Source organism: Hyaena hyaena, unplaced genomic scaffold (genome assembly GCF_003009895.1).
Source record: "Hyaena hyaena isolate Hyena2069 unplaced genomic scaffold, ASM300989v1 scaffold_1469, whole genome shotgun sequence".
Lineage (NCBI taxonomy): Eukaryota > Metazoa > Chordata > Mammalia > Carnivora > Hyaenidae > Hyaena > Hyaena hyaena.
This window is the reverse complement of record NW_024082106.1, coordinates 26,997-52,428: the sequence shown is the minus strand read 5'-3', so window position 1 is coordinate 52,428 and position 25,432 is coordinate 26,997. Positions and strand designations below refer to the sequence as shown.

Sequence of the window (25,432 nt, the reverse complement as noted above, 5' to 3'; positions counted from 1 at the left end):
GCTTCTTTTCCTTAAAAGATAGAAATCAGTTAATTTGCTTACCTGTTTTTTCAACAGATAATTGACTATTAACAATTGTACATGCAATTTTTTAAGTCAAAAAAGAAAAAATAATCTACCCAAGAAATACCACAGGGAGGGAGGTTATTACGAAAGGCAAGCATAAAAATCTGTAACTACTGTGGCTAAAAATTTGCCAAGGAGTGATATGTGATTAAAATAACCATGTACCAAATAGGTCTTCTCACATAACAGCCTCGCTGCATTACACCTACTCAGGGATTGCCTTTTTAGCCACTTCTAAAAACAAAACAAAACAAAACAAAACAAAAAACTAAGAATATTAAGCATTTATTCCTGGACCAAAAATATTCCTTTATTTTCTAAAAATAGAAATAAGTGAGGTAAGATAATTATTTTCCTTCAAGAAAAACAATACATTCTTTTAAATCACTATGTTGCTGAATTCTGGATACCAAAAGGCCATATATTTTCACATTAAAGGATTTAAGGAAGACTTTGCATTGGGCAGGAAGAGAAGGGGACTTCAGCTTAATATTCTCTTACAGAAATTAATTTAATTAAAGCACCAAAGTGAAGGAAACTGTTGGGTAAATGGTAATCAATGAGCTTCCAAAAAGCAAGCCATTTCACTGATACTGTCCTTTCCATTTACTGCCTCTCTAAAATGATTTAAAAAGAAATGAGCTCTTGCCAGAAAAGTGGTTCATGTTACACATGCTAGCCTCTTAGGTACATGTCTGTAATTCTGTATGGAGGTCAGAACAGCTTCTGCCATGTTTTTTGACTTGTTTTGTTTAAAGCTCTTTATCTAAGTCTATAAGGCCCACACCAATATTTTTCAGGAAGAGAAAAAGCATCTCAGCTGACTTAAGAAAGATACCAATTCTCATACCAGGTGGTGGTGGGCAGGGTCTTGTTGGAGTTCCAATCTTTGGTGGCAGTGCTGGGGGTACATCTTCACTTCGGACTGATGTTTCATCAAGCACATTTTTTTTAATTACCACATTATTGACAGAGCTCGATGTGGCTGAACTGAAAGGATCTTCATTGTTGACCTTTGTTTGAAAAGAAATGTTATACATGGTTATATAAATTACCAACCAAATTATATATGGTCATGTAACATTTAGGAGAATGATCTTCAGTTATCATGCAACTATATTTATTTCAATTCTGAGAACACTGACATGTTAACCTTTGCATTCAGGGCCAAAAGGGAGAAATTCTTAAAAAACTGTTCTATATGAGTTGTGATTATAACATCACTATTTATTAAAAGCAACAGATGATACCAAAACAGGCCAACTCTGGATTAAAAGTTTTTCAAGCTTGGGGAACCTGGGTGGCTCACTCGGTTAAGTGTCAGACTTCAGCTCAGGTCATGATCTCATGGCTCATGAGTTCAAGCCCCCATGTCAGGCTCTGTGCTGACAGCTTGGAGCCTGGAGCCTGCTTCGGATTCTGTGTCTTCCTCTCTCTCTGCCCCTCTCCTGCTTGCACTCTATCTCTCTCTCTTTCTCTCTTAAATATAAACATTAAATTTTTTTTTAAGTTTTTAAAGCTTCAGGGAACCTGAGGCCCATTTTAAAGGGACTATATGTTTTTCCTCAAATGAATATCTGATCGAAATGATAAAGAAAAAAAATATTGATTCCACACTTCCCAATGCACTTAAACATAGGAAAGATTTAATACTAATGCCAAAGAAAATAGCATCTTGAAAAACATTAAAAACAACCTGAAAGTCAATTTTTAAAAGCAAACTGATACCATGGAATGACAAGTCTTAATATGTCTTTCTAACACCTGGAGTAATGAAAGATTCACTTTTCTATAATGAATCAGACATTATGAGTTTAGATCACATTTAGGCTGGTGTTTTTCTACAGTACTACTTAAAATGTGAGCTGTATATAATTCTGTGTTGTGGGGAGACCCACTGAGCTGTAGGATGTTAACAGCACCCCTGGTCTCTATCCACTAGATATGAATAGTCCCCCTCCCCAGTTGTGACAACCAAAAATGTCTCTAGACAACGCCAAATAACTGAGGGTGGGGGAGGGGCAAACCACATCCAGCTGAGAACCAATGAGATAGACAATTTTACATATAGTCTAATTTTACTCTTTTGGTCTGAATCAATCCTAGAGCCACACTGGAAAATAGGTAGTGGACATACAGAGCTGGACTAAGCGTATTAAGTATCTTAATACTAACCCTAACAGCTTCAGAACATAAAATGAAGTAACCAATGCAGAGAAGATGGAATGAATGCCCAGATTTTATAGGTATTGACCCAGTCAACAGGGGGTAATATAGTTCAGCTAGAAGAAATATGTTTAATTTTTTTAAATGTTTATTTATTTTTGAGAAAGAGGTAGAGCATGAACAGGGGAAGGTCAGAGAGAGAGGGAGACACAGAATCCAAAGCAGACTCCAGGCTCTGAGCTCTCAGCACAGAGACCAACGCAGGGCTTGAACTCATGAACTGTGAGATCATGACCAAAGCCGAAGTCAGACGCTTAACCTACTGAGCCACCCAGGCGCCCCATCAACTGGAAGAAATATGTTTAAAAAGGCAGAAGACTTGGGGCACATGGGTAGCTCAGTCAAACAGCCCTACTTTAGGCTCTGTATTGACAGCATGGAGCCTGCTTGGAATTTTCTCTCTGCCCCTCCAGCCTCACTCTCTCTCAAAAGTAAAGAAATAAACATTTTTTTTTTAAAAAAAGGCAGAAGACTCTTAAAATGAAGTTGTTGAACCTATAAGTAGAAAATTATAATTACCTGTACCATCACCACCGTTTTTATGTAAAGAAATATGTCTACTTTACTTATATCTTACCTATCATTTCTATCTGAAATCAACATTTACAGTAACTTGCTGAAATCAAGTTGCAATGTCTGTGAGGGCTACATAATTGAAAGAAGGATTGTTCCACTGGTAGAAACACAGTGTATTTTACTTTCCCACTTAATCATTGCAGATTACCTTTGATAATGTGCTGAAGTCAGCAAATCCATCTTCGAATGATTCACTTCCAAAAACAGAAGCAAAGGGATCTGTGGCTAAAATGAATAGAGAAAATCAATCCAATAGGACAGAAATACATCAAAATTTCATGCCCTCTTTTGGTTGGTAACATTCAGACAGATGAAAAATATCTAGGGGCACCTGGGTGGCTCAGTCGGTTAAGCATCCAACTTCAGCTCAGGTCATGATCTCGTGGTTTGTGGGTTCGAGCCCCACGTGGGGCTCTTGCTGATTACTAGCTCAGAGCCTGGAGCCTGTCTTCGGATTCTGTGTCTCCCTTTCTCTCTGACCCTCCCCTGCTCACACTGTCACTCTCTCTCTCTCAAAAATAAATAAAACATAAAAATTTTTTTAATCTAATCCTAATTCCTGAATTTGTGATTTAAATCCACAAAGATAGTGAACAAATTGATACCCCACCCCTGACACACACACATTACATTCTTTTGTATATATCAACTGATGAATGCTTTCAAATCAAAAACAAGGAAACTAATTCTAGGTTTAAGGCTTTGGAATATATGTCTAATAATATAGTTCCCATGCACTTAAACTATTTCTAATAAAGCCATCAAGAAATAAAAAATAGCTAGATCCCATTAATTTCACATTTTACACTTATCCTTCATGGCACATTTTAAATGTTGCCTCATCCACAAAGCCTGAGATAACCTACGTATCTCTAATTCCCACAGCAAGAAGTGATTTCCTCCTCCTTTGTCGCAGGGACTACATTCTAGTTCATATTATGGTTATCTGTGATCGATGTATCACCATTATTAGATTGTGAAGGCCTTAAAAACAGTGAATAGGCTTATCCAATGAAGAATGAATGGTCAAAAACATTTCTTGAATATCAAATCTAGGAAAATACAGTTCCTATCCCCCACCCCAAAATCTCAGTCTAATGAGAGACATGTAAAAAACAATAATAAAACAATCTTAAATGAGCTATTGGAGGTATCAAAAATATGTCGTAGTAGTCACTAACTAGGAGAAGATGCCATTACATTTAAGGTAGGTCTTTTAAATAAGGAATAGATGGAGGTGGGAAAGAGAAAGATATTTCAGGCAGAAGGAATACAAATTGCAAAAGCAATTATTTAACCTGCTCCCAGGCATGATAAGTTATCTGTTTCATCACAGTGCACTGCAAAATGGATTAACATTTCAGCAGGAATGAACAGATCTACTCTGAGCTATGTCTCACCTATTCAGGCATAAGGGCTACCAATAAAGTCAAATAATGTTTATAGGAATTGTTACATGATATAGGAAAGTAGAAACGAAGGAAGGAAAAGAGAATTGCAAGAGACAAGGTAAGACAGAGCAAGCAAACAGGCACAGAAAAACTTCCCTTATTCTTCCTTAAGTCTTCATCTTTACATCAAATTGGTTTTAAAACAAAAGTGTGTGATGAACCACTGGATTCTACACCTGAAACCAATATTGCACTGTATGTCAACTAACTAGAATTTAAATAAAAAATTGAAAAGAAAAAAATAAAAAGTATGCCCACATACCCATTTAAATGTGTAAAGTGTGCCTTTACCTCTAAACATCAGTACACCAAAACAAACAAACAAACAAACATCAGTACACCATGGACATAAACTGAAAAGGGGAAGTAAGGCATACATTACTTTTGGCTACTTTGTCACCAAGACAGTCATGAGGTGGAGAAAGCAGGTAAGGGAGGTGGGAAGAAGCATAAAAAAAAAAATTAGTCCTTTAGGGATATACCAAGAACTCTGATCCTGAAGACGATAAAAATCCAGAACTACATGAAATTCTTCACATTAGATATAAAAGATATTTTTTTATAATTACACAGCCTGTGGCCCAGCCTAGTCATGGGTGTTGTTTTAGGCTTTCCCTTGTTTTTCCTTCTCTGCCTGCTATTGCTGATGCCACAGCAGCTGAGGCACAACCAGGGTGAAGATGCTCCCTGCCTGGTAGAATGGTGATGAGGGAGAAGGAGTTGGCTCATTTCACTGGAGGGACTAGAAAATCTGCTTCATGCTTTTTTTTCCTGCCACATCTTTGACAAGAAGTTGTAACACACATGGCAACCTAACCTTGAGTTAGGTCAATTTGGCTGAAATACTGTGAAGTGCACACTGTGAAAGACATTAATAACACACAACATTTGTGTATAAAGAATATACTACATATAGTTTACTAGAGTTTTTCCACACTTTCTTCATCAAAATAAATGACCTATTCAGCATTGGTCCAAACACTGGGGAATGTATCCTGGATGAATGACAAAGCACTTTTGCCCAAACTGGGGGATTAAGACTTTGGCAAGAATTTTCTAAGATAATGATCATGTTGATGTGAAGTAGAGGCTTGTCTAGAAACTGGAAGAACTCACTGAATATGAATTTATCCAGACTATGTACAAGACACAATCCCACAAACTGTGAAATCATAACCTGAGCTGAAAAGTCTAAACAAGGGAAACCAGTTTTTTTAACGTCTGTTTGTTTATTTATTTATTTAGAGAGTCAGCACACTCATGGGGGAAGGGCAATGAGAGTAAAAGAACTTGTAAAAAACTTGTAAAAGAACTTTCACAAGCCAAAATAAAGTATATACAGAAACTGAGTAACCTGCAATTGCTTTCTTTACTATTCTTTCAGTCTGCAATGTGCCTGTTCCCAAGGAGTAAATGATAAAGAGACTCCACTGTAAGGCAAAATATTCAAAATATCTGATGTCCTTCTATCTCTACTGTAATCACTAAATTAGAAAAAACTTATTTTTAATGTTTTATTTTTTGAGAGACAGAGAGAGACAGAGCGTGAACTGGCGAAGAGCAGAAAGGGAGACACAGACTCTAAAGCAGGCTCCAGGCCCTGAGCTGTTAGCACAGAGTCCGATGCGGGGCTCAAACCCATGAACATGATCATGACCTGAGCTGAACTCACATGCTCAAGCTACTGAACCACCCAGGCACCCCTGCAATCACTAAATTTTTGAAGTAGGAGTGATTTATCATTTAATTTTTAAGAACAAAAGTCTACCTTTAGGTTTATAACTTATTTTGAAAGCTTACATTTTTACTGTTCTGTGGGATTAACCTTTTTTTTTTCTGGCTAACCTCTAAATTTCTTGGTGAAAAAGAATAGGGATATAGGGGTGAGAATAAAGAGGGAAAACATTGTGGCCTTGGGTGTATAATGCCACCTCTCTGAGTCTCAGTGGTTTCCAAATATTGGGATTTTATGAATAATTAAACTAAATAAATACATTAAAAGCCAACATAGATACATAAATTGGGGGAAGGGACAGAGATCTGTTCAACTTAAAAATAACTAAGAGTAGGGGCGCCTGGGTGGCTTAGTCGGTTAAGCGTCCGACTTTTGCTTAGGTCATGATCCCGCAGTTTGTGGGTTCAAGCCCCGCGTCGGGCTCTGTGCTGACTGCCAGCTCGGAGCCTGGAGCCTGTTTCAGTCTGTGACTCCCTCTCTCTCTGACCCTCCCCTGCTCACGCTGTCTCTCTCTCTCCTAGAAATAAATAAAACATTAAAATTTAAAAAAAATAACTAAGAGTATATCCTTCATTTCACAAACAAAAGGATTTTAAAAACTGAAAAGAAGAGAAAATAATCTTAGACTAAAAGATTCTTTTCCAGGAAAAGACAGCTGGCAACAATTCTCATTCTTCCTCCCTCTCTCCCTCCCTCCCTCTTTCTCATCCCTATGTCACTTGGAACTATCAAAGAGTATACTAGAAGTAACATTAATCAGCAACATTAGCCAGGATTTGGAAACCATTAAACGAAAAAGTAGTAGTAGTAATAACAGTAGTAGTAATAATGGTAATAATACCTACCTTTTGCTGTGATAGGTACCACAATAAATACCTTACATACATTATCTCATTTAATCTACCCAACACCCCATGAAGTAGAACTATTAACCTCATTTTATTGTTTAGGAAATGGAGACTAAGAAAACCTAAAGAATTAGCAGTTTTTAAAATTTTACATATTTATTTTGAGAGAGAGAGAGCACATGGGAAGGGCAGTGAGAGAGAAGGAGAGAGGGAATCCCAAGCAGGCTCTGCACTGTCAGCACAGAGCCTGATGCGGGGCTTGAACTCACAAACTGTGAGATCTTGACCTGAGCCGAAACCAACAGGTAGCCCAGCAATTTTATCTAAGTCCAGGCAGTTGGACTCAGGCACTCATGTCCTAATGACGACAACCCCTTTCTAAACTGTTTACACTTCCACTCAATTAAAAATCTTATGCCAGTGTAGCAGATTTGAGACAAATCATTTATTTATTGCTTCAGCAGTCAACTGATAAGACTCTACTATGTCCCAGAAGCTCTGGGGTGGGAGTGTAGGGATACAACATAGGATGACTCCCAGGTCTCTGTTTGGGCAACTGAGCAGATGGTAACACTATTAACAGAGATGTGATATCCAGAAGATGTTTAGTACTGTTTTATATTTCATAGGGTGAACAACTTTACTGTCAGACATACACCTGTGACAGTAAAAGTCTTTTACATTAAGTAAAAGACCACTAAATATATACACATATAATAAAAATATAATACAGGTAATATAGTAAACTTCATTTTAAATAACATATATATAACTAAAAAATTATATACACATGTATGTGTGGAGCACAGGGCTAGCAACTTAGGTTTGTGGTTAGTAACATGATCAAAACGTTAAGAAAGATCTTTCAAGTTAAAAAAAATATGGTTGCCTGGGTTGCTCAGTTAGTTGAGCTTCTGACTCTTGATTTCAGCTCAGGTCATGATCCCAGGGTTGTGGGATTGAGCCCGTGTCAGTCTCTGTGCTGTGCATGCAGCCTGCCTAAATTCTCTCTCCTCAACATAAATCAAAACCATAATGAGATACCACCTCACACCTGTCAGAATGGCTAAAATTAACAATCCGGGCAACAAGAGATGTTGGTGAGGATGCAGAGAAAAGAGGAACACTTTGCACTGCTGGTCGGAATGCAAACTGGTGCAGCCACTCTGGAAAATGGTATGGAGGTTCCTCAAAAATTTAAAAATACAACTACAGCAACTGGGCTACTAGGTATTTATTCAAAGGATACAGCAGTGCTGTTTCAAAGAGGCACAGGCACCCCAGTGTTTACAACAGCACTACTGACCATAGCCAAAGTATGGAAAGAGCCCCAACGTCCACTGATTGATGAATGGATAAAGAAGATGTGGTATGTACACACACACACACACACACACACACACACACACACACAATGGAGTATTACTTGGCAATCAAAAAATGAAATCTTGCCATTTGTAACATCGTGAATGGAACTAGAGTGTATTATGCTAAGCAAAATCAGTCAGTCAAAGACAAATATCATATGACTTAACTCATATGGGTAATTTAAGATACAAAACAGATGAACATAAGGGAATGGAAGCAAAAATAATATAAAAACAGGGAGGGGGACAAAATATAAGAGACTCTTAAGTACAGAGAACAAACTGAGGGTTGCTAGAGGGGTTGTGAGTGGGGGGATGGACTAAATGGGCAAGAAGAATACTTGCTGGAATGAGCACTGTAGGGGATGAATCACTGGACTCTACTCCTGAAATCATTATTGCACTGTATGCTAACTAACTTGGATGTAAATTTAAAAAAATATATTTTTCTCTCTCTCCCCCTGCTCCTCTCCCCTGCTTGTACTCTCTCTAAAATTTAAAAAAAAGGTTACAAAAGACTATACTAGCAGTCACATAGATGACAGACTGTCAAGTAATAAAAGAATGAAGCAATTTAATATCATAGTCTAAAAGAAACAAAATGTGAGTCTCAAGCAAAACTGAGCATAATGAGGAAAAATCAAGATCTATTTGGGGGTAAAACAGCATGACTGGGCAATTTACTGAAGGTGAGGAATGACAGAGAAGTCTAAGATGACTGGCTAACAGTATCGTTAGTATGGAAAGTAGAAATGCTAATACTTTGAAGGACAGACTATTTGGAAAAAAATTTTTACTTCGACTTTAAGTTTGACAACTAAGGGGAAATATCCAGCAGGTGACTTGAAGGTACCGAAGGCTCAGGAGAGAGTTCAACACTAGAAGGCTAAATAGAAGTCATCAGGAAACAGGTTGTAGCCAAAGGCACATCCCCACCATAAGAAGTGTGTATTGTGAGAAGAACAAAAGCACTAGGCTAATACCGAACTAAAAAGATAACCTCTACTCTTAAGCTTTTTCTCCAGGACACAGATTATTCTCTTGCTCCTGTTTTGAACAAAAGGAGACATCTGTCCCAGATACCTCCTGGGAGCAAGCTGTCCTGAGGGAACAGACAACGGGAGCAGAGACCAGAACAATGGGAAATCTTTCTTCATTTTAGATCAGAAGTTCTCAAAGTGTGGGCCCCAGAGGTCCCTAAGACCTCTTTAGGAAGATCTATAAAGTCAAAACTATTTTCGGACTATTAAGATGCTATCTATATTTCTTAATGTGCTGATATTTACAACAATGTTGCAAAACCCCTGATAGATAAAACTGCTGATGCCTTACTGGGAATCAAGGCAGCAGCACCAAAGTGTACTAGTTGGTAACCATTGTATTTTTCTCCCACAAACTTGCAGGGAGGAAAAAAAAAAGGGCAGTTGCACTTAAAAATGTCTGTCCTAGATCATCAATACAAATTATAGTTTTAATGAATTGTGATCCTGAAGCATACATCTTCTTATAATTCTGAGTAACAAAATGGGAAATACACCCAATGTACCTCTACTGAGTAGCAAAGTATGATGATTATCTGGAGGAAAAGCACTTGCATGATGGTGTGAGAAACAGGCTGAACTAACTGCTTTTTTCATGGCTGCCCTTTTTACTTGAAAGAAATAACAGATAAACGATTATTCAGATTTGGGTATTTGGCAACATTTCCTCCAAAATAAACAGTAAATCTGTCACTTTAAGGAACGTAACTGAGGGGCTCCTGGGTGGTTCAGTCGGTTAAGTGTCCAACTTTGGCTCAGGTCATGATCTCATGGTTTGTGGGTTTGAGCCCCACGTCAGGTTCTGTGCTGACAGATAGCTCAGAGCCTGGAGCCTGCTTCAGATTCTGTATCTCCCTCTCTCTCTGACCCTCCCCTACTCATGCTGCCTCTCTCTCAGAAATAAATTTAAAAAAATTTTTTTAATTAAAAAAAAAAAAGGAACGTAACTGAAACTGATAGTATTTGTTGCAGATGATAAAAATTCAAGGCTTTCAAATAAAAATGAGAATCTTGGAAAGTTGTATCTGCCCCATATCTTAATATTATACCAATACTTAAAGACTATGATAAAATGGATGCTGATATTAATAAATGTAATTTTATTTTTTAATTTTTTTTTTTTTTATTATTCCTAGGAGAGAGAGAGAGACAGCATGAGCAGGGGAGGGTCAGAGAGAGAGGGAGTCACAGACTGAAACAGGCTCCAGGCTCTGAGCTGGCAGTCAGCACAGAGCCCGACGTGGGGCTCGAACCCACGAACCGCGAGATCACGACCTAAGCGAAAGTCGGACGCTTAACTGACTAAGCCACCCAGGCGCCCCAATAAATGTAATTTTAACTTAAAACTTAAAAAATTTTTTAAGTTTATTTATTTTGAGAGTGTGTGAGAGCAAGGGAGAGGCAGAGAGAGAGAGAAAGCGAGCGAGAATCCCAAACAGGCTCCACGCCATCTGATGTGAGCCTGATCCCATGAACCAGGAGATCATGACATGAGCTGAAGTCCAGAGTCAGACGCTTAACCGACTGAGCCACCTAGGTACCCCAATAAATGTAATTTAAAAAATATGTATACTGAAATGTGTTAGCATTTGGCAGATATGCATATAAAAATTTACTCAAAATGTATCAAAGACCTAAATGTAAGACCTAAAACTATAAAACTCTTAGAAGAAAACACAGGGAAAACCTTCATGACATTTAGCTATACTTTCTCGGAATGACACCAAAAGCATAGGCAAAAAAAGAAAAAGTAGATAAACTGGACTATATTAAATAAAATTAGTTTTATGCACCAACAAACAGTATCAAAAGAATGAAAAGGCAACACATGGAATGGGAGAAAATATTTGTAAATCATATGTTTCATAAGCGGTTAATATCCACAGTAAATAAATCCTACCACTCAACAACAAAAAAGCAAACTGACTGAGAAAATGGGCAAAGTACTTGAATAGATATTTCTCCAAAGAAGATAAACAAATAGTTAATAAGCATATGAATAGATGTTCAATATCATAATCATTAGGGAAATGCAAATTAAATCAATGAGATGCCATTTCACACCTATTAGAGTGGCTATTATCAAAAACCAGATAGTAGTGTTGACAAGGATACAGAGAAATTGGAACTCTTGTCCACTGCTGATGGGAATGTAAAATGGTGTGTCTGACATGGAAAACCCAAGTACCTACTGATGGATAAATAAATAAACTAAATGTGGTACATATATGTAAAAGAATATTATTCAGTCTTAAAAAGGGAAGAAATTCTGATATATGCTAACATATGGATGAATCTTGAGGATATAATGATACATGAAATAAACCAGTCACAAAATAACAGACACTAGATGATTCTACTTATGAGGTATGCAGAGGAGTCAAATTCACAAGCACAGAAAGTAAATGGTGGTTGCCAGGGGCTAATGGGAAAGGCTAATGAAGAGTTCTTTTCAACAGATACAGAGTTTCAGTTTTGAAAGATGAAAAAGTTCTGGAAATAGACAGCTATGATACTTGCACAACACTGTGACTGTACTTAATACCAATGAACTATATATACTTAAAAATGGTAAAATAGTAAATGTCATGTCTTAACACACTGTTAAAAAACCCACTATCAGGACAAAATTGCTAAACAACCCTCCACCCCCATTCTCATCCCATATGCTCCTTAAGAAGAGTAATTGATTCCTCCATTTATTAATATTATGTGCTCAGGCATGGTTTAAAGTTCTTAGGACACACCAGTGAATACAAAGATTCAAATTCCCTGGGGCTTAAAATCTAATGGCAGGAGGAGGAGAAAGACTAAGAAAAACAAAGTCATTCATTTAGTGTGCTAGAAAGTGGTAAGCCATAACGAAAAAAGAAAAAGTAGAGAATAGTAAGAGAGGAATGCTAGGCTAGGTTCAGAACTCTTAAATGTTAAATAGGGCCAGAGTATGCCCCACTTGACAAGGGGACATTTCAGCAAAGATAAAGGTAATGTAGCTAATCCCGTGGAAATATGGACAAAGATCATCCCAGAAATGGGGACCAGCTAAGGGCCTAAGAACTGGCCTGTTTGAGCAATAGCAAGAAGGCCAGTGTGATTGGAGCAGAGTGATTAAAAGGAATAATGGTAAGGGATATTTTTAGAAAGGTATAGGCCATTGTAAATCTTTTGCTGGATATAATCTAAAGGTACAGCTGTCAGATCTCTTGGCAGATATGGATAGCATAAGAGAGAAAGAACCAAGGATAACTCTAAGGTTTTAGGTCTCAGCAACAGTAAAGATGAAATTACCATGAACTGAGATGGAGCAAGTTGCAAAAGAAGCAGGTTGGGAGACATGTCAGTGGTAGACATGTGTGTTAGTATATCTATCAGATATTCAAGTAGAGATATCAGTAGATAGTTAGATATATGAGTTTAGAATTCAGGAAAAAAGATGTGGCTAGAGATCTAAATGAGCATATATATAGTATGTGAAGCCATGAAATCAGATAATAAAGTCCCCAAGGGAATACAGATAAAGAAAAAAAGAGGTCCAAAGTCTAAGACCTAGAGTAATAAAACAAAAAGAAGTTAGAGAAGAGAGGAAGAATCAGCAAAGGAGACAGAAGGAATGACCCAAGAGGTCAATAGGACACCAGAGACCTCATTTGAATGTGGGTCCATCCATTACTCTTCTTTAACCTTGTGAAACAGTTTGATCTCTCCATGTTTTGATTTTCCTTGTCTGTACAATAAACATAACACCAATTACCTCATGTAGTTGCTGTGAGATTTAAATGAGACGAAGTATCGGAAAATGGCTAACACATCTCGTACTCAGACTGTGCAAGAGTGCAATAAATAGTATCTACTATTACGTAGTAGATAGTATAAATCGTATCTATTATGGTAGTTCCCTCCCAGGCTATTATAGGCCTTTATTCTAACACTTTATCAAAAATTAGTTAGGAATTAGAAACAAAGGCAATAGACACCCACAGTAAGCTTGCAATCTACTACATCAGCCTTAACATGACGGGTCTTCTATCTGTAAATAAGCTTTATCAAAACATTTGTTTTTCCTTGAACATGCCTGTAGATCCTGCCTCCATTCCTTGCTCATGTTGCTCTCTGCTTCATATACTCTCTTTCCATATATACTCAACTAACATTCTAGCCCTTTCTTTCATGGCATACCACAAAACCGCCTTCTGCTTTGAAATCATTCATGATTTACCCTGAATGCAGGTGACCTCCCTTTCTTTTTACTTTTTACAGCTTTAATGAACTTCCATGGTACTTACCATTTCAATCAAGAGTTAATTACAGTTGACCCTTGAAGTGTGTGGTATATATACAAATGTTTCTCAATAAATGCAATATACTATTATCAATGTATTTTTCTTATGATTTTCTCAATAACACTTTCTTTGATCTAGCTTAATTTACTGTTAAGGACACATATAACATACAAAATATTTGTTAATTGACTGTTTATGGTGGTAAGGCTGCTAGTCAAGAGTAGGCTATCAGTAAAGGTTTTGGGAAGTCAAAAGTTATATGAGGATTTGCAACTGCGTGGGAGGGAGGTCAGTGTCCCCAACCCCCATATTGTTCAAGGGTCAGCTGTATAAATATATTAACCTTTCATTTTATTTTCTCAGATCTTCCTTTCTAATCATATAATATTCCTTAATAACATATTAATTCATCAAGTGCATGTATTTTAAAAAGATACTAATTTAACCACCGTTACGACAATAAGCCTTTTAGAAATCTTATTTGCTCTTATTATAAGCTTTGGCTTAAATCAACACCCAGCACTACATTAAATCTTTTTTTTCTACAGATCTGCCTATTAAATTTCTTTTTCTTACTCATGTTGGAAGTTAAATTCCAACCTGAAAACAACACACACTGCTAAATCTCATCTTGTTATAATCTGTACAAGAAATCCAAATTGTGAAGGCATTTCTACTAATTTTTCTCTATGCGCATAATCCTCAACTTGTCATTTCAACAAATTTGTGTACTCAATAATGCACCCTATTTTAATCTGGAAAAAATAAGGAAATCTATTTCAGCATGATATTTGAGGAATTTACATGTTTGCGTCCACTTCCCTCTAATTCCCTACTCTCCTACACAACAGATGGTCTGTTTTACTTTTTAATGAATAGTGAGAAAGAAGCAGAGTTAGTTGCAGAAGCTTTTAGACAAACCAGACATTTGGTTTAAATCTTGGCTTTACCTGGTTCAAATCTAATAAGCTATACAATCTTGATCAAGTTACTTAAAGCTCTGATCCTCAGTTTTCTGATCTTTAAAATGGAAATATTACTTAAAAGGACAAATGGAAAATTAGATACCACAAATATGGCATGTAGTCTGGATGCTAGAATAACATTTAGCTTTTGTATTACTAAAAGAATCTATACATCATTTGTAAAGCTATTACCATTACCTACTGGAAGCAACTAATTTTTAAATTTAGGCCAAGATCCATAAGAGTCCTTACTGACTTAGAAAATGCCAAACAACACTGCCTTTTACAAAGAAAAAAAAAATTTATTGGTTTTACTGGCTAGAGTACATATTCTAGTAAGATTTTTTTTCAATAAAGTATAGCTGACACACAATGTTACATGAGTTTCAGGTGTACAACACAGTGATTTGACAAATTTGTATGTCATGCTCTGCTCACCATGAGTGTAGCTACCATCTATCACCACATAACACTATTGTAATAGCACTGACTATATTTCCCATGCTGTACCTTTTATTCCTATGACTTATTCATTCCATAACTGGAAGCCTGTATCTCCCACTCCCCTCTAGTAAGATCTTTAACATGAATAATAAATGAGATAAATGAATGATAAGAAAAGTAGAAAGTGATATGCCAACACTTACCATTATTATTGGTAGATTACAACTGGCTCTAACTATGCAGTAATTTTATTTGATTAAATTTAATTTTAAGGAAGTACATGGGCAAATATATTTGGAAACCAAAAAAAGAAGCTTAAGGAAAAGGGTAATATCTACTGTTCAAACAAACTGATCAATTATTTCCTTACCTGAATCACTTGCTGCAACAACAACTGTTCCACCAGGAGCAAAAGGATCATTGTGCTTCAATGTCTCTACCTAAACACATGACACAAAATCATGACTATGGGAAGCAATGTTTCATAGCTGAAACCTCAATGCCATACCAAAGAAAATATTCTTTAAAAACTCTAAATTAATTAAGAAATACAAGGCATTAGGAATAAATGTTTCCCCTTACTGATTTGTAATCTAAACTGAAATGACACACATCATTTTCTAATCTTCTTTTATTATATAATACAATATCCATTCAAAGTTGTATATGAAACATGCATGGCTTGACAAATAAGTATCAGATGAACACCTATGTAATCACCTTCCAAGAAACTGCTAACACCTCAGAAGTCTTATGTGCTCCTCTCCAATCACAATCCCATCCTTCCTCGGTAGAGGTAATTATCCTGACTTTGGTGGCATTCATCTCTTTTCTTTTCTTCATAATTCTGCCACTAGTACAGATGCACACTATTATAACTTTTTATTTTTAAGTAATTTTAGATTTCTAGAACACATATAAAGGTAATAGAGAGAGTTCCCATATATCTTTCACTCAGCTTTCTCTAATATTAATATCTCATATAATCATGGTACATTTATTAAAACTAAGGAATTAACACTGATACAAAACTATAAAGTATGGATTTTATTTGGACTTCACAAGTTTTACCACGAAGGTCCTTCTTCTATTCCAGGATGACATGTTGCATTTAGGATGCATACTATTCTAACTCTTAAATATCCTAGTACTTAATATCAGCAAATACTAGATTTCTATTTTCTAATTGTTGTCTAAAAATAACTCCAGCATTCTTCCCATCAGAGGAATGTACACATGTGCTCCAGAGGAAAAAGGGGGGCAGGGGGGGAGAAGGAGGGAGAAAGAGACAGAGGGAGGGAGGGATCCTGCTACTTTCAATAAGTCAGGTAAGAATCTGGACCAAGTGGCAAGGGTGAGTAGCTACAGAATGGAGACTTTACCAGAAGCCAGAGATTTTTGCTATAGAACTGTTTCTGAACTTATTTTAGTTTTCAATCATAATCAAAGTATGTATTTAGGAAGAATTGACTGAACTTTATCTTTCTGGCATCAGGTTCTTGTTAAGAGGCTAAAAAAAAAAAAAAAGACTTAGCAGACAGTTAGATGAAAGGGGCATGAAAAGGGTTTGGGAACATTTGTCTTTTCTGACTCATGGCTATTCATGTCATCTGTATTACAGGCTCTACTTCTAATCATCAAGAAATTGGTTATTATAATTGAATGTCAAAGGATATTGCAGAGCTCAATTGATACATTTCCAAATAAAGCAGATATATTTGAAAAGAGAAAAGTATTGTTAACCAGGACTTGTACATTCTCTCTTTTATTATAAAAGAGAACCCATTCAAACTATTAAAAAGAAGTAATTAATACTAATGAAGCTTTTAGAACTGAAGATGATAGTACTTATTTTAACTGATGCCAATAACAGTATTAAAAAACTATCACAATAGCTTATGATTATATCTACTGAATAAATAAAGAGCATTCAAAGGGGCACCTAGGTGACTCAGTTGGTTCAAGTGTCCAACTCCTGATTTCAGCTCAGGTCATGATCTCACTGTGTGTAGATTGAGCCCTGTATCAGGCTCTGTGCTGACCACACAGAACTGGCTTGGGATTCCCTCTCCCTCTCCAGGTTCATCTCTCTCTCCCTCTCCCTCTTTCTCTCTAAAAATAAATAAACATTAAAAAAATAAAAGAGGAATCAAAGTAAAATACTAAGCTGGTCTGTAAAGCCAAGTAACTTTGCATGGTTCCGAATATTAATAGTCAAAATACCAGTGTGAGAAGCAGTCACGGACATAACCTAAGTCACCAACTATTATTGCTTCTTCTCTTGACTTTCAGAGAAGCAAACGCTAACAGGTCTGATTTTTAACAAAAGCTTACAGATTTATTTGCCATCAGAGAGAGAAATAGATAAAGCAGGCCTACATGAGCGTCAGGTTTAATTTCTATTACTTCACCACACTGTGCCACCACCTAAAAGACCACTGAGAAAGCAAGAGGAAGAGGAGGGACTGTGTAGCCCATGAAGGAATAAGAGGCCACTAAATGTCATGTTCAGTTTGATAATTATGCAACTTACTACACAAAAGTAATTTTCATAACTAAAATTCAGACGGCATGATTTTATAGATTTCAAAATTATCATTGAAATTCTCTCTCTTAAACATCACTCATCTACCCCTCCACTCTGACTATATGATTTAGTACCTACACAATGCTACCATACACCACCTAGGACAGTAGGAAATGGCAACTATTTGGTTTGTTTTGGTTTTTAAAACTATGTCCCTCTGAGAGCAGAGACTAGCCTTGAGGGAATAGGAGAGACTTTTGGGGACAGATTCAGACCTGGAAACATAATAGAGGCTTGTCTGAAAAGAAGGAAGATCACAAAACACAAGGGCATTGTAGCTGGGAAGAATAAAGTTTAAATCTTAGACTATCATGGTGAAGACCTTAGATTTTGGTCAGACAGACCAAGGTCTGAATTCAGTTCTATCACTTACTAACTTCCTATCACTTAACCTCTTCAAGCCTCACTTACTGTATCTTAGAAATGAATCTAGAGGCACCTGGCTGGCTCAGTTAATTAAGCATCCAACTTCAGCTCAGGTCATAATCTCACAGTTTGTGACTTCAAGCCCCACAGTGGGCTCTGTGCTGACAGCTGAGAGCCTGGAGCCTGTTTCAGATTCTGGGTCTCCCTCTCTCTCTGCCTCTCCCCTGCTTGTGCTCTGTCTCTCTCCCTCTCAAAAATAAACATTAAAAAATAAAAAAAGAAAGAGAGAAATGAGTGTGGTAACCTGAGCTTCATGGGATTACTGTTAAGCTGAAATGAAGTAACATAAGAAAAGAGCTTAGCATCACACCTGGCACAGAGAAGAGATGAGACAAACATAGCTATTAATATATTGCCAGTTTGGTTTTTTGTTTTGTTTTTAATGGAGAAATCAGGAGCAGTCAGCAAGGGCAATGTAACTTTCAAACACTGGGGAGGAAAGAGAAAAGGTAAATAGAACAAAGAGTGGAAAAATTTTACCAGGCAGGAGGAACAGGAGAAGCTTGTTTTATTTTTAAGTTAGGAAGGGCTGCTTTGGCTTTCTTGTTCTTAAATGATAAGAGTGGAGAATAAGAGACTAGAATAAGGTAAGAGGAAAAAAATTCAGGTTGCAGCCAATTTTAGAAGAATTTGGCAAATGGGTCCACATTGCAAACCAAGTGTTATAGGAAAACACAGTATCCAGTAGCCTGTGGAAACCACAAATATTCAGTTACGGAGCCACTTGCTCAGTTTTACATCAATGGAAAATACCAGCTGTTGGCCAAATAGCTCTTTACTCAGTACAGAAAGAAAACAAAGACTATCAAAATCTATTGACTTTAAAAGAATCAATTACTCTTTTTAAGGGAGTATTCTTAATCTAAGGGAATTAAAAAAAACACAAGTTTTCTTTCAAATGCCTGTCAATCAAATTGTTCCTTTTTGGGTCAGTTTTACTTTTGGATATGAAGTATCCTGCTTAAAAAAATAAGCCTCCAAGTAAAAACTAAAAACAAAAACAAAATCCAAAACCATTCATAATTACTGAATCTGGGAGATGGATACATAGAGGTTTTTTAAAATATTTCATTATATTACTCTATTTTGGGGATGTTTAAATAGCCATAATATAAAGCTGGGTTTTTTTTTTATGTTTCATTTATTTCTGAGAGAGAGAGAGAGAGAGACAGCGTGAGCAGGGGAGGGTCAGAGAGAGAGGGAGACATAGAATCTGAAGCAGGCTCCAGGCTCTGAGCTAGCTGTGAGCACAGAGCTCGATGCAGGGCTCAAACCCACGAATCGTGAGATCATGACCTGAGTTGAAGTCGGACGCTTAACCGACTGAGCCATCCAGGCGCCCCTAAAGCTTTTGTTTTTAAAGCCTGCAGATGATAAAGTACTTAGCTGTATGACCTTGGTTACTTCTGAGTCCCAGTGTCCTTATTGTTAAAATCGGGCTACCAACACCTACTTTGAAGGCTGATGTAAAGATTAGGAAAAATGAATGTATAGCGCACAGAAGAACCTGGATCACAGTATGTGGTTATTAAATAGTGACTGTGGCTTGTACATATGTTCTCAAGAGAGTCTGACATTTAGTGGGAATTTGTATTTCTTTATAAGATTAATATGTATGTGTTATAAAATATATATAAAATGTGTCTATAAAATAATATAAATAATTTTAGTTTTCTAAAACATCAATGCTGTTGTTTTTAGGTTGATTTTCATTATTTCAATAATGCATACCATACATTTCTGAAAAGCTTTAGTGAAGACTGGTTTATGGGTTTCCAATCATTTATTTTAAATGTTCCCTGTGGGATATTTAAATAGGGATATTTGAGCCTTATGAAGGATGGACTTGATTTTTCGATGAAATAAGTTATTCCAGCCAATTCCAGTGGGTGAGAAAACTGTGAAATGCCAGTCTGTACCAAAAACTAGATGGATTGGATGAGACTAAAATTTTTTACACAGCTCATCAAAAGTAATCTAAAAGAGGATCTTTTTATCACTGTATATTTCAAGAAACTCACTTGGGGCACTTGTGATCCATTTAACAGCTTTTCACCCACCAACTTACCGATGTACTACTGCTATTGCTGGCTGCGCTGAAAGGGTCAGTACTTGAAGTGGCAAAAGGATCCGTAGAAGACTGCTTGAAGAAACAGTCAGATGCAAATGGATCTGAACCTTTGAAAGGATCACCTCCAAATGGATCTAAGAAAATACAGCACATATATGAAAAGACTAAAAACTACTACACGAAATTTCCTATCACTTGAAGGTATGATAATTGCCTAAATAAAAAGACAGTTTGAACTTCTGCAGAATCTAAAATAGGTACTTTGTGTTATGATTATTGATCATAGGAATATAAATAGTTGCACCTAAATAGGTTAAATTAATATTCTTTTTCCTACTTGTTCATCAATCACCCAAAGCAAATCAATAATGCCAACACATACTACACAAAAGTTACCTGTATGCTAGGTTTAAATAATTCCTCTAAGTTGGTGATTCTAATTTTAGGGGAAAGGGGATCACAAATTCCTTTGTGATTTTGTTAAAAAATATAGTCTTTCAACTAATAAATTTATTTGGAGCAGGTTTGGGAAGCATAACCAAATGGTACACAAGATTTGCTTTAATTCTAATGCAAAATCCCAGGGAAAGAATATATCATAAAGCCTGACATTTAGTAATTCTTTCAGATGTTTTCTTTCCCCCCATTCATATGCTAAAATCTCAGGAAAACAAAATGTTCTAAACCCTATAGTAGCATAGATCACTATACTCATCTAAACCTTGGAAACAAGGAAAAATCAGTCTAAGTCCTATAAAAAGCATCAAAATATAAACACTAATATTATTTTTTAAAAAGTAAAGCTAACAATTCATGAAGCAAATTCACAAGCATCTACCACTTTCTCTCTAAAAATGCCAGGCACTTACAACATCTTGGTGGGGCCTTATATCAGTTTAAAAATTGAATAAAAAGGAAGTCCACTTACTATAACTACCTCACTTTGATCTCTCATTTCTAAATACAACATAAGTTTATAATCAAGAAGAATCAAATCACAGCCAAACTGGACCTCAATAATATACTCACCAATTTTCCCAAAAGGATCATCCTTAAAAGGATCACCTATGATAAAATAAGTAAGTAGAAATCACAATAACAATATTTACTGCATGACATCATTACTTAATAGTAACTTTAAATAAAGCAAAGTTTGTTAAACCAAAGTCTATTTCATTAACTTCCTCAAAGTACATAAAACACTGAATGCCATGCACCTTTAGGAAACACTTAAAACAATAAAGAATAAAGGCAGAACATTAACATATCTCATAAAAGAGGCAAATTTTAGCTGGAGCCACCAACTACACTTAACTCTTGATCACAAGTTGAGGTTACAGATAGAAGGGAAAAGACAGGCAGAACTGCAATAATTTTACTAACAAAATTCTCTACTCCTCACAAGAGTTCTGGATGGGTATTACCATCACCACTTCAGAAACAAAGACACTGAGCTTCACTGAAGTAAAAAATAATTCTTCTAGAACTAAAGAGTCCAGAAATAAACCCTTACATTTATGGTCATTTGGTATTTGACAAGAGTGCCAAGACAATTCCATGGTGAAAACACAGTCTTTTCAACAAATGATGCTGAGACAAATGGATAGCCACATGCAAAAGAATAAAGTTGGGCCCCTATCTCATACTATATACCCAAATTAACTAAAAATAGATCAAAGATCGAAATGTAACAACTAAAACTCTAAAACTCTTAGAAGAAAACTTAAGAGTAAATCTTTATGACTTTGGATCTTAGATATGACATAGAAAGCACAAGTGATGAAAGAAAATATAGATAAATAGGACTTGATCAAAATTAAGACAATGCAAAATACAAGGAAATATTTGCAAATTATATATTTCATAAGGGACTTGTATTCAGAATATGTGAAGAACATTTACAAGTCAACATAAAAAGAGAAACAATAAAAAATGGGTAAATTATTTGAATAAACATTTCTCCAAAGAAGGTATACAAATGGCCAATAAGGACACAGAAAGATGCTCCACAAAAGCTACTTACAAATGACATATCCGATGAAGGGTTGTATCCAAAATAAAGAAAGGACTCATAAAATTCTACATCCCCCCCAAAATAATACAATTAAAGACTGGGCAGAAGACATGAATAGACACTTTTCCAAAGAAGACATACACATGGCTAAGAGACACATAGAAGATGCTCAACATCACTCATCATCAGGAAATATAAATCAAAACTAGAAGGAGCTATCACCTCACACCTGTCAGAACGGCTGAAAGTAACAACACAAGAAACATGTGTTGATGAGGATGTGAAGAAAGGGGAACCCTCTTGCATCATTGGTGGGAATGCAAACTGGTGCAGCCACTCTGGAAAGCAGTATGGAGGTTCCTCAAAAAATTAAAATAATTTTACCCAAAGAATACAAAAGGGGCACCTGAGTGGCTCAATTGGTTAATCTTCTGATTTTGGTTCAGGTCATGATCTCAGTTCATGGGTTCAAGCCCTGTATCGGGTTCTCTGCTATCAGTACAAAGCCTGCTTCAGAACCTCAGTCCCCCACACCCCCACTGCTTGTGCTCTTTCTCTCTCAAAAATAAATAAACTTTAAAAAAAAAGAATACAAAAATACTAATTCAAATGGATACATGTACCCCAATGTTTACACCAGCAATATCTACAATAGCCAAACTAGGGAAACATCCCAAATGTCCATCGACTGATGGATGGGTAAAGAAGATGTGATATTTATGTGTATATATAATGGAGTGTTATTCAGCCATCAAAAAGAATAAAATCTTGCCATTTACAACAATGTGGATGGAGCTAGAGAGTGTGAAATAAGTCAAAGAAAGACAAATAACATATGATTTCACTCATATGTGGAACTGAGGAAACAAAACAAATTATCACAGGGGAAAAACAATGACAAGCAAACCAAGAAACAGGTTCTTAACTACAGAGGACAAATTGATGGTTTCCAAAGGGGATGTGGGCATGGGGTAAGTTAAATATGTGATGGGCACTGAGGAGGGTACTTGTGATGAGCACCAGGTGTTGTACATAAGTGATGAATCACTAAATTCTATACCTGAAACTAATATTACAGTGTATGTTAACTAATTGGAATTTAAATAAAAACTTAGGAGCGCCTGGGTGGTTCATTCAGTTGGGCGTCTAACTTGATTTTGGCTCAGGCCATGATCTCATGGTTCGTGGGACAGGGCCCCATGTTGGGCTCTGCACTTACAGTGGGGAGCCTGCTTGGGATCCTCTCTCCCCCTCTCTGTCCCTCCTTGGCCCCCCCCAAAATAAATAAATAAACCTAAAAAATAATAATAAATAAAAACAAAACTGTTGTAAACTGACCTATCAGTTTCACAAATCAATTTGGAAATAAATAAATTGCAAAAAGAGCGTGGACACACGTGGTATGTAAACAGTTTACATTAACATCAGATATTTTAATTTATTAAACTTATATTTCTTCAATAACACTATAGGCACCTTAAGGGCAGGGATCAGGCTATAGATTCCACTGTTTTAAAAGCATGGTGTTGGCACTTGAGTAAAAAATTGCTGGTTGACTTAAGAGTATCTAATCTCTTCTCCTGGTCCATAATATCTCTTTCTTTTGGCTCTTATTCTGAAGAAGAAAAATGCTCTTAATCAGGGGCTTGTAAGACATAATCAGTGGCTTAGTTCCCGGAGTTAGTTGCCTCAAGAGGACAGATACTAGCAAGAACAAGCATATCACATCTCTACTCCCCTTTAGTTTTGTTGTAATAAGTAGCTCTCAAAATGAATTCTTATACAATTTATACATTAAATTCTTATGCAGTTTATATATTTAAAAGACTTTTTTGGGGGTAAATCCATAATATAAAAATAAGAGTACTTACTGCCAACAAAAGGATCAGACTGGAAAAAATCCAAGTTTGTATCTGCAACTGGATCGGCCAGTGAACTTGATTCTACATTAAATGGATCTCCCTAAAAATAATTTTAAATTAAAAAATATTGTTTTAGGAACCAGTTTTAAGATGTAACATTTTAAAATAAAATAACATGCTATGAAAAATCAATGAATGGTAATATAACAAATATTTTTGTAGTCATAAAGTTCACTTAACACATTTTTCTTTCGTTAGCCTAAAACAGTATATAATGCATCCAGAAAAACCAGTAATGAGAACACTTACATATAAAATTATTTTTTACCTCTTTTGAATGTCTGTCACTATTAAATTCAGGACAAACTTTCTCACTAACAGCTGTAGTCACCACTTCATTGTCATCAGTCACACCAGAAGGCAGTGTTTCGGGACTACTTCTTGCCTACAAAATATTAATGTTACATGGACTAACAATGTATTTTTCTACTTGGTATAGGAAACTGACAGAGGATAACCAAAAATTACTAAAAAATACAAAAGACAAGCAGAACATATTAATCAAATGAGTTATTCTCTTAACATCTTTCTTATCATCAAGCATTGAAGTCAATCAGGCCAGATAACTTCAAATCATCCTTAACCACTTCCCTTTGGTCATCCCCCAGCTAGCTTCCAAGTCTTGCTGAATCTACCTCCAACCTTCTTCTCAAATCCATTCCTCTCCATCCTCACTGTCACTATCATCCATTTACAGTATCATCATTCTGGTCCCTAGCTCACTATAATAACCTTCCAAATGACTTCCTGCTTCCAATATGTGTCCTTCCAATCAATCCTTCTTATAGTAGCCAAAATAATAGATCTAAAATGTGAATCTGATCATGACCCTTCTGGTTAAAGGTTCTTCAATGGCTTTCCATTGCTTTCTGGATTTTGACCAATAGGTAAAAGGGCTTAAAAAGAGGCAGGGGAAATCTCCATTTCAAATCACCCTATGTTTTTGAAGCATAACCTAGTAATTTGCCTTTTGTACTTAAAACAATATTGTATAATGTATCCAAGACTTCAATACCTAAATAAAAATCAAGTTTGTTAATTTTATATCCTTTATCTCTAGAGCTTATATTCTTCTCATCATTTCTCCTATTACTGAGTAAGTTTAGGCTAAAACAGTATCACACAGACCATTTCAATAGTCTCTTAAAAAATCTATGTGCAGTCCCACTCTTAAATCCATTTTCTACATTTTCTACAAGGTAAATACAATTCTGTCACTTCTTGCTTAAAATTCTTCAACGGTTACTTACTGCAGTAAGATACATCACCCAGTGCTTCAAGAGGAATCCAAATGTCTTACTCTCTAGCCCTTTCTAAGCTAAAAGTGGTCATTTTTATCCAGGTACACATCATAATCACTTGTGGAATTTTTGGTAAAAATATATGTACTTGGCATCATCCCAGAAACTCTAGG

The 25,432-nt window shown here is 36.2% G+C and overlaps 1 protein-coding gene across 1 annotated transcript in view; it reads right to left on the bottom strand.

Moving 5' to 3' along the window:
• The window catches only part of LOC120225674 (epidermal growth factor receptor substrate 15-like), a 52,845-nt gene that overhangs the window by 7,084 nt on the left and 20,329 nt on the right, over window positions 1-25,432 (bottom strand). Inside the window, exons 5-11 of the mRNA XM_039223858.1 lie at window positions 24,287-24,403; window positions 23,968-24,058; window positions 21,112-21,147; window positions 20,080-20,216; window positions 15,369-15,438; window positions 3,017-3,093; window positions 917-1,079 (exon numbers count right to left, since the gene is read on the bottom strand). Coding sequence (XP_039079789.1) covers window positions 917-1,079; window positions 3,017-3,093; window positions 15,369-15,438; window positions 20,080-20,216; window positions 21,112-21,147; window positions 23,968-24,058; window positions 24,287-24,403 — 691 coding nt within the window. The remainder of the gene's footprint in view (window positions 1-916; window positions 1,080-3,016; window positions 3,094-15,368; window positions 15,439-20,079; window positions 20,217-21,111; window positions 21,148-23,967; window positions 24,059-24,286; window positions 24,404-25,432) is intronic.